Source organism: Otolemur garnettii, unplaced genomic scaffold, assembly GCF_000181295.1.
Source record: "Otolemur garnettii isolate 467f Iridium unplaced genomic scaffold, OtoGar3 scaffold00128, whole genome shotgun sequence".
In the NCBI taxonomy this organism is placed as follows: domain Eukaryota; kingdom Metazoa; phylum Chordata; class Mammalia; order Primates; family Galagidae; genus Otolemur; species Otolemur garnettii.
In genome coordinates, this window is record NW_003852523.1 from 1,822,138 (window position 1) to 1,832,030 (window position 9,893).

Consider the following 9,893-nt stretch of genomic DNA (forward strand, 5'->3'; position numbering starts at 1 on the left):
CTTGAGCCACAGGCGCCGAGCCGGGAATTTTGTTTTTGACAGAAAACTTAAGAATTCAGTTTTGACATCATACATGTGAGTAGCAGCGCACACTAATGAACCTTCTGAGCGTGCTTCTCTGCTTCCTTTCTTATGCTTCCTCAGATCACTTCTTAATCTATGTCTGAATCCTCATCTCAGGGTCGGCTTTTGGGGGAACCCCACCTTAAGGCACCAGAAGAACTCGAAACCGCAGGTAAAGGCTAAAGACACCAAGCTAAATGTTCTACATCCACAGACAAGCAGCAAATGTGACTCCACACACCATCTGTACCCTATTGCCAAAAAGCAACATTTTTTTCACTTTTCTTTGCTCAGAAAGGTTTCTTTCTTTATGCTGTCTGAATTATCATGATCCCTATTTCTGCTCTAAATAATTGCTTCCAATCTCTTGGCCCTCATGCGTCTATCTTTCTTGAATGAAAATTACCTGGGAATTAGGGAACAAATAATAAAATTGCTCAGAGTTAAGTTAAATTTTTAAACTCCTTCTTAAAAATTATTTAGAATTTGAAACTATTCATTTGACAGTCATTCAGAGTCATGGGAGACTGTCTGTCTGAAAAATGGCCCAAATTTGGAATAATGTCCAAATTTCTGATACAGCAGTGCAACACAACTTTACAGTATTTATTTTCTATTTCACTCAAACATTAATTGGGTACTTAATAATAGTTAATATGAGTGTTTGCTGCCACATTCACAAAAGTCAACATTTCTTTATGTATTAGCTCACTATTACGGGAACCCTAGGAGGTTCTATTATCATTCCCATTTTCCAGATGGGGAAGCCAAGGCACAGGGGGGTAAGTACTTTGCTCCAGGTTACACAGGTAGTAAATAGAACAGCAGGATTCACATTAGCTGGCTAAGCTCTTAATGCCCTACTATACTGCCTCCAGTTTCCTCTTTTAATTCTCCCATAATCTTCTGAGCTAGACACTGTCATCGTCCCTGTTTTACAAATTAGGAAACTGAGGCATCGAGAGGTCAAGAAGTTTGCCTCAGGTCACCCAGACAGCTGGAAGTCTGGTCCCAGAGCCAGCGCTCTTATGATCAGATCGCATGCTTCTCGTGGCTGGACATTCATCTAGATGTGCTAGAACTCTCCTGGGTGAGGATACCAATCTAACAAGCTCTGCCTTACAGAGCTGAAAGTCTTGTGTGGGAACAGTCCAGTATCTAAGCAGCACACAGGATGTCTGCAGAGGCAGACACGCAGCACAGATGGTGGCAGTGGGTCCAGGTGAGACAGGCCAGCAGAGGCGTTCTTCAGAGGAATCAAGGAACACAGAAGAGGCAGGCAGGAAGGGAAAGTGCATTCAAAGCCAATAGCACAGAGACAAGACAGAGTAGGAGGTTTCCAAAGGACTGCAGGTGGCTTCATCTGGCTACAGCAATGGGTACATGAAGGGAGGAGAAGGGGGGAGAGGGAGATGGAGGCATGAGACCTGAGGGGCCTAAAACAGGCCATGAGAGGATTATTATACACAGTACCCCAGGGTCCAGAGACTTAAGATGCCTAGAGAGACAGGCGAGAGAGAGCTGGACACTGTGGACTCCCCACCTAGCCTCTACATTTTAATTATTAAACTTTAAAAATAATGGCCCTTTGGGCAGCGCCTGTGGCTCAAAGGAGTAGGGCATTGGCCCCATATACCAGAGGTGGCGGGTTCAAGCCTAGCCCTGGCCAAAAACTGCAAAAAAAAAAAAAAAAAAAAAGAGGCCCTTTTCCTGCTCTACTTGTGAACAGACAATATTTAGTACTTTTGTATTTTAATGACAGGAGGCATATTTATGAATTTAACAATTAACATAAAATGCCCCATTAAGAATGTGGGCAAAAAGGAGGACAATCACAACTGCCACATGTCATGGGCTCCTCAGCAGAACTCTGTGTGGCTGGTGGATGTGCAGACTAAATCCTCAAACCCTGTCTCCTCTGCTCTTCAGCCCTCACACATGGCCAGCTTTGCTGCTGGGTAGACTTTCTCCTCATGTATTATTCTGATCCAGATTCAATCAACTTCAACTTGCTGGCACATTAAATTCCAATTCTTCATGCATGTCCTCATGGTGAGTAATCAGGATCTCCGACTTACAGAAGGCAGAGCATCTTATGCACGAATACACACAGCCACTACCATCCATACCCTCTCCTTTCCAACTGCTTATCTCCACCTGACTCACCAGTGCAGAAGTCCTGCCACTTTAGTCACAGTGGAGAAACCTTGGTGCTCTTAAAAGGTGGAATATGGACGAAAAGGCCCACCTGTGAGCAGCAGGAAGCAATCCACTAGGCCAGGGGCTGGGATGAAGGAATAATGGGGACACCAGGGAAGGCCTAGGACTTGTCACTCACTTGACAATTATCAGGTTGTGTATCCCTAAGCCAAAGAGTCCAAAATCTGAAATGCTCTAAAATCCAAAATATTTTGAGTGCCAACACAATACTCAAAGGGTATCATGCTTGTTGGAACATTTCAGATTTTTGGAGTAGGGATGTTGAACTGGTAAGTGTAACCCAAATACTCCAAAATCCAAAACCAATCTCAAATCTGAAATACTTCCGGTTCCAAGCATTTCAGATAAGGAATAGTCAACCTGTAATACTAAAAGTTCCAGGCACTTTTCAGAAAAGTTCATCTGACCTGGCTTAAAAACTCCCAATGGCTTGCCTTGACCTTAAGTCCTAATTCTCTGGAATAGCTACAAAGCCCTTCATAACTGGATTCTAGATCATTAACTCATACCATCACCTCAAATTCTTCAGGTAACAAATCAAAGGGGGTTGGAGGGAACTCATATTGTCACATAAATTCATTTAACACAAATACTTTCCTCTTTACCCCAATGTCAGATCAGTTGCAGGAAATTAAGATTTTTGAGCGATGCAGAGAAGACAGGCAATTTTGGAACACAGAACATTCTAGTGATAGAGGCAGAAGAAAGCAAAGCACTTAGAAGGGCACCAGGAGGTGAGTGAGGGGCAGTGAAGGAGATGAAAATAATCTTACCCACTTTCAAGAGGTAGGCTGGTATCACAAGTAAGATACATTATGAATTGAGCTGGCTCCAGGACTAGCCCACAAAACTGTTTCAACAGCTCTGTAGGAAAATGTCTCTTACCTCTAAAACATTAACTTAAAATTGAACTCTTGAGAACACTGGTCCTTTGGGAATGTTGGAGATTGTTTATATAGTTCTAACCAAGATACTGGAAAAGGGAGGGAATGCATATAACACAAGGCAAACACCAAGTTAAAAATCCAAAGCATCTACATTTGGCTTTGGAATATAAACACACACAGCTCATCCCCACACCCTCATTTCTGGATTTAGTCCTTGTGCTCTCCATTTGATTTTACTATTAGATGGTAACAGGAACTGGGCTCTGAGTTTCAGTCTTATCATCACTCGCCTGGTGACAATGCAGGCATCCTCAGATTTCAAAGCCAGACTAGCTTATCTGACCTTCAGGAAGAGTCAGGTTACTACCTTGCATTCCCACTCATCACATTTTTAGTTTCTCTCTCTCTTTCTAGGTGAGGGGTTTAGGGAGGAGAGTTTGATCTTGGTTTAACCATGAGTTCTCGGTGATGACTAGCTCAATGATTAAATGATTCTCCTCTAACATCGTTCAGGCTTTTTTTTTTAAATTTAGACAAAGTCTTACCATGTCAGCCTAGGTAGAGTGCTGTAATGTCATACCTCACCACAACGCCTGGCTACTTTTCAGAAATGGGGTCTTGCTCTTGCTCAGGCTAGTCTTGAACTCTTGGAAGATTATGCCTTATTTGAGTACAGTCTGATGTGCTGCTCTCCCCCAGCTTTGGGGGAGGCATGCAACCAATGCTAAGTCAATTTGAAACTTTGTTCCTGGAATATGGGTCCTGAGAACAACAAAGGCAGTAAATGAACAGAGCTCATTTATTTCAGGAGAGGCCTAAAAATGCACCCTGCTAGTGCCTGCTATATAGATTCCTAAAGCTAGTGTGGTTTTTGTCCTTCCTGGTCCAATTTTTTAGCTTTTCTTTAAGGTCTGAGAGCAACCTCCTATCTTTACAATAAATTCCTTTTTCTATTCAAGCCAGTTAGTTTCTGTTCTTGTTTAAAAAACCCTAATATATTTCCATGTGGCACTCACTTTTCCCTGTCCACACCTTCCAAATCCATCCTGTGAAATACCAGACTGAGCTTCCTAAAACAAAGCTTTGATCATTCATCCAATACACACATTAAGTACGAATATTATTCATTCACCTTATTTATTAAACATCTATTACGTACAAGGCACGGTTATATTTATCTGAAATATAGTGGTGCTCCAAACAAACAAGGTAAATCAGATGATACACAAGGAAGCAAATAAATATGATAGATAATTTCAGATTGTGCTAAGTGCTATGATGGAAATAAACAGAGTCCTTGGCTGGGTGCAGTACTGAGATGATGGTTGGAAAATGCCTTGCAGTAACATGTTAGTGAAAACCTATGATCTTAATGAAAAGGATCAGCTTTGATTCAGTTTAAAAACAAATAAATGCAATGATTTTCCATTAACCTAAAATGCAAAATTTTGAAAACATGAACTCCCAGTCTCTATAAAATCTGATTTCTAAAAATGTTTTGAATTTTCTCTCCCTTATAACCCCCTTGTAATGACTCCCTACTCCAGACACTTGCTTCTGAGACATAACCTGTATACCTTACTTCTTCCATTACCCAATCTGGAATGTCCTAGAACCCTCTCCCTAGCACACCACTTACAAGAACATTAATCACCTGTTAAAGCTCAAGTTGCAACTCCTCCCTGAAACCTTCTGTTATGGGCTGAATTGTCTCTCCTCACCCCTCCCACATTTATAGTTGAAGTCCTAACTCCTGCACTTGAGAATATAATATATTTGGAGATAAGATCTCTAAAGATGTGACTAAGTTAAAAGGAGGTTTTTAGGGTCCAATGTAGCTGCTGTCCTTGTAAGAAGAGGAAGATTAGGACAAAGACAAGCACAGAGAAGAACCCTGTGAAGACAGCCATCTACAAGCCACGGAGAGGCCTCAGAATCAACCAACCCTGCTGACACCTTCATCTTGGGTTTCCAGCCTCTAGAACTGTGAGAAAAGAAATTTCTGTTGTTCAAGCTACCCAGTTCGCCATGCGTAGTTACAGGAGCCCAAGCAAACTAATATCCCTTCCTTGACTACCTCAGGTTATGAGCAAACACTTCCTTTTAACTCCTGTATTATGCAGAGCCAACACCATTTATATCATGTTTATTTGTAACCTGATTTATTTAAGGACTGATATCTAGTCATTATCCTTCGGCCCTCTTCACATGCCCAACATGGCATATTGCACAACAAATATTTGTTGATTTCTCTGTACTCTGCACTCCAGTTAAATGCAGGAATGAAAATTATGTGTTTTCTTTTTCTAAAGTAAAGCTGATCACATTACTGACCTGCTTTAGAATACTCTTATCAATTTTTCCATTACTTTCTAAATAAAATTCAAACTGTGGACTGGCATATAAGACTTCACACTCCAGCTGCAACTCATCTTTCTACCCTTACTGGACACTCCTTACCATCTACACTACAAACCTGCACATCCAGTTTCTGCCACCTAAAAATTATCTTTCTTACTTCTCCTTTACTTGGCTAAATTGTATAGAAAGATGTAGTTCAAACACCACTGCCTCCATAAAGCTTATGTAATTTGCCCCTAGCCAGCAGCTCAGTCCTCTAAGCTATAGCACCACTTCATGTCTCTGTAATTACGCCACTACTATTTCAACTGATCTGCTTTTACATCTATCTCCCTCATGAGATTTCCTAAAAGGAAGAGCGCTATCTCCACCTATGCACCCTTGCTAAGCACAAGGCCTGGAAGGTATCCACTGGGCAAAGACAGGAATCACCCAACTTCAGGTTTAAGACCTGGACTTGTGCTCCTTTATTTCTCCAGCATCTATTATAAAGCTCAACATGTGGCATTTTTTTCCCCCTTTTTTTTTAAAATGGCATCTTGTAGCTTTAATCACTACTGGATGATAACTCCCAAATCTGTATCTCTGCTTATACTTCTTGAGAGTCCAGCCTCTCAAGCCTGCTGAACAGTTCCATCACAGGATATCCCACCTGGACAGTGTGGCACTTATAATCCACCCCCTGTTGCTTCTACCTCCACCTCTGCTCCTCGCCATATAGTCTCTAGTTTGGTGTGCTGCCAGCCACATGAGGTCTCCTAAACCTGCAACCTCTTATCTTTCTTTAAAAGCTTATTTGACCTGTTGTCAAGTCTAGCCCTAAAATCTGTTCTCCTCCCCACTGGCTTTGGGGAACTAAAATCTTCCCTTCAATTTTCTCCTTCCCATCCAGGACTTCCTAGATAACTTAAGCCCTCTTTTGTTATTCTAATTTTTCCTTGTCAGCGTACACATCTAATATTCCCTACCAAGTAACACTGTCAGTTCCTCAGGAGCAGGAGTTACCTATCTTTCTCAATCTCCATTTCTGCTGAATGACGTATACTCCACTTTCGATAAGTGTTAAAAGAATAAATTAAACAAAAAATTACTTTGAAGAAGATCAACGCCTCAAATTTCTACTTTAAATATCAATTTGGGGGTGCTTAGATTTTAAATTCAATGAATGAGATTTCGTCAAGCACGGGAGAAAGAATTTTAAAACATAATCTGCAATGAGAACTCTTTCTAAAGTGGATTAACCCACTTTGTCTTCTTAAACAAGGTATAGAGAACTAACCATAGGCTCCTTGACTGACGACTCAGGGTCACCATCCTAAACAATCACCGGTCTATTCTGTAACACACAGATGCCCTCAGATGCCAGAGGTGAACAGAGCTGTTAGGTCTTGCACTAAAAATAAAACCCCAGGCTGTTTAAAGTCTGATTTTCCCTCCCATCTCCCACTGTCAGGCAACCCCACTGGAATACCTGTCTAAGGACACCCCGCCTCCACATGCGCGGCTCATGTGGCGCTCTCCCGAGCCACACCGCCGGCTCATGGGGCGCTCTCCTGAGCCACACCGCCCTCGCGGTAACCCAGGATCAAGTGCCGGCGCCCGCGGGGCTGTCCCGTGATTAAAAGGTGTGATCTTTTGTGGATGGACTGCTGAGCGTGTTCCAGAACGGCCATGAAAAGATCACGAGGGGCTGCAGTCGGAGGCCAGCGCGCGGGGCTGCGTCTGGACCGCTGCCCTCCCCGATGCCTCGGCCGTGGATTTCAGACGCTGGCGGGGGCTTTCTCCAGCGGGGACCCGTTCGGCGGCCAAGCATGGCGCTCCCGGCCGGCTGGGGATGCCACGGCGCCGACTCGGAGACCAGATCTTCACCGGCTCCGTGGGGAGACGAATGCACCGCGAGGTACAGACGCCACGGTAGGGGCCGGGCAGGGAGGAGACCGGGGGCCGGGAAGGGCTCCGGCGGGGTTGGGCCGCCACGCGCAAGCTACCGGGCCGCAGCAGGTGCGGGGTCTCCTGCCGCCCACCAGCTCCCGCGCACACCCTCACGGCGCAAGCCGAGCCGCAGGCCACCGGCCAGCCTCCTGCCCAGCGCAGGAGCGCGCGCTTTCAACAGCTCTGCGCGGCGGACGCGCGCCCGGGTGGACGCGTCCACTAGCCCGGGGGCAGTCCAGCCAGGGCCAGGAAAGAAGCCAGTGAGGGAACGGAGCATGCGCACTGGCGAGGGCGAGGCCGACTGCGGACACGGGGCATGCGCAGTGTGAAGGCACAATCGGCTACGTGGGAGCCCGGGGCATGCTCGGTGAGAGCCGAGGCCCAGCGCAAGCGCAGAAGCGACCGGAGCCCGCAACCGGCTGGTGGAGAGAAAAACGAGGACAGAAATCACCTCAGAGTTACGTCAGGAAAGGCCGCGATTTGCGGGGAGGTTGTAGTCTCCCACAGGGCCCCGAAGTTCCCCTAAAGCGAGGAGCGTGACAGTTACTCACCGGTCTTCAGCCCCGAGGCAGACGCTGGGCCCCTTTCCGCTCACACTCGGCTCGCGCACGCCGCAGCCGCCGCTGCCGCTGTGATTCCATCCATCTTGAATTTGACGTCATCCCACACCAGGGATGAGGTCATCGCAGGCAGTGCTCGTCACGTGCGCAGCGCTCTGATTGGCCGCTGGGCGCCGGGGGGCGGAGCGAGGGAGGTCCGCGGCGCTGGGGGCCGGGGAGGGCGGGCCTGCGGGGAGCGGCGCACGCAGTGGCGGGCGCACTGGGTCCCTGAGGGGAGGCCGAAGGCTGGGGGTCGCGCGCTTAGCCGGCATGGCACGCGCCACGTGTGGAGGCGCGGCGGTCTCTTGTGGGGCCTGCCGCCCTACCGGGTCCTGGTGTTGCCCGCGGTCGCCGCGGCGTCTCCCCGCGGTCCCACCTTGAACCCCGGCCCCCGCGGTGGGCCAGCGTGGCGCGCCGCACGACCCCACGGAGCCAAGACAGGTCCCGGGAGCCCAGGAGCGGCCCGGCAAAGAATCCGCGCGAGGACCGGGTCAGCAGCGCCCCAAGTGCGGCGCAACTTCCCAGTGGTGGCGGGCGGCGCCGGGGCGCGGAACGCCGGAGGCCTGCGTGGGATGGCCGCAGGATGCGCGGCGGCGGGGAGCCGCGCTGGAGACTTTCCATTTCCTCCCTCCCGACCCTACGTGCTGGCGAAGACTGCGTGGCAGAGGATCGGGGTAAACAGCCGGGCTTCCCCGCAGCCCAGGCGTGAGCACACTGCCCCAGACACAGACCTCGTGGTGGACTGGGCGGGGTGAGGCGGAGCGGCCCGCGGCACTCGCCGGCGGCGTGGGGTCGGCTCCCATTGGGTAGCGCTTAGGCTTTGGGTGGTTTCCTTCCGAGAGTACTACAGCTCCCATTTAGTAAAAAACTGGCTTCGCTTTCCATCACAACCAGAAAATTAAACCGCAGAAATAGCAAATTGTAAGTCCCAACTCTGCACAAAGGTTCTCTGGTTTGGACACGCTAACCAGAACATCCTTTGTGTTCAAGTATCTATCAAGTATTAATATTCAAATAAATCGAATTTGACCCTAGGTAAGATAATTTATGAAATGTTTGGAGAATATGTGGAGGAAATAATCTTGCATTAAATTGTTAATTAAAAACTTCTTTCCCGATTGACAGCTCTGTCAATTGTTTGACTAATTGTAAGAGGACTCAGTCTTAAAAGAGTCTTACACCTAAAAGTTTTCCCCTACACTTTAAAGAATGTCTTTCTGTTTTGAACTATATGGTGGTAAAACACAAAGTGGCTTTGTACCTAAGGCAGAAGGCAACAGTCTTTCCAAGGCCAGGAGCTTGGGTCCCCCGTGATTAGCCTAGGTGAGTGTATGCTGCTCTTCCCATTTTATAGATGGGAAAACCAGTGAGTGGGAGCTACAGGGCAAAAGCCATTGCTAGAAGCCGGGTTTTCTGGCTCTCACTTCGCGGTACTAAATGTGGAAAGTTTTCCTACACCAGTCGTCCTTTTTAAATACCTGCTTACTGGGTTTTTTTCCCAAGTATCCTAGGGAGGATACCGTTGGTGCCTCTGCTTTTACGGTATCAGGTTTTGCCCCCACTATTAAATTGAAACTGACCCAATTGCCGGGATCCAGCAAAATCCTTTCATCTTCTGGTTGATGTTTTTGACTTAGGACACTACCAATTTCTTCTTCAACGCTGATGGTGTAAATTCCACCTCATTCCCTGGTCTTCTACCTTCTCCCTGACTGCACCCTCTTGGTTTCCTGTGTTGGCTCCTCTGGCCCTGCCTGTACTCACACTGAGTTTCCTAAGGGTTCTGACCTTGGCTTTCTTGTCACCCCCTGTGCACTCTTAACCATCCCTG

The 9,893-nt window shown here is 47.2% G+C and overlaps 1 protein-coding gene across 3 annotated transcripts in view; it reads right to left on the minus strand.

The window, feature by feature from the left end:
* Positions 1-8,124, minus strand: part of ZBTB21 (zinc finger and BTB domain containing 21) — a 15,243-nt gene extending 7,119 nt beyond the window's left edge. For 2 of the 3 annotated variants that reach the window (XM_023518140.1, XM_023518138.1), the window contains exon 1: positions 7,003-7,391. In XM_023518140.1, coding sequence (XP_023373908.1) covers positions 7,003-7,073 — 71 coding nt within the window. In that variant the 5' untranslated portion in view covers positions 7,074-7,391. Of the gene's footprint in view, positions 1-7,002; positions 7,392-8,014 lie in introns of those variants that run through there. The other variant, XM_023518139.1, reaches the window with a different exon arrangement.
* Positions 8,125-9,893: the final 1,769 nt, after the last annotated feature.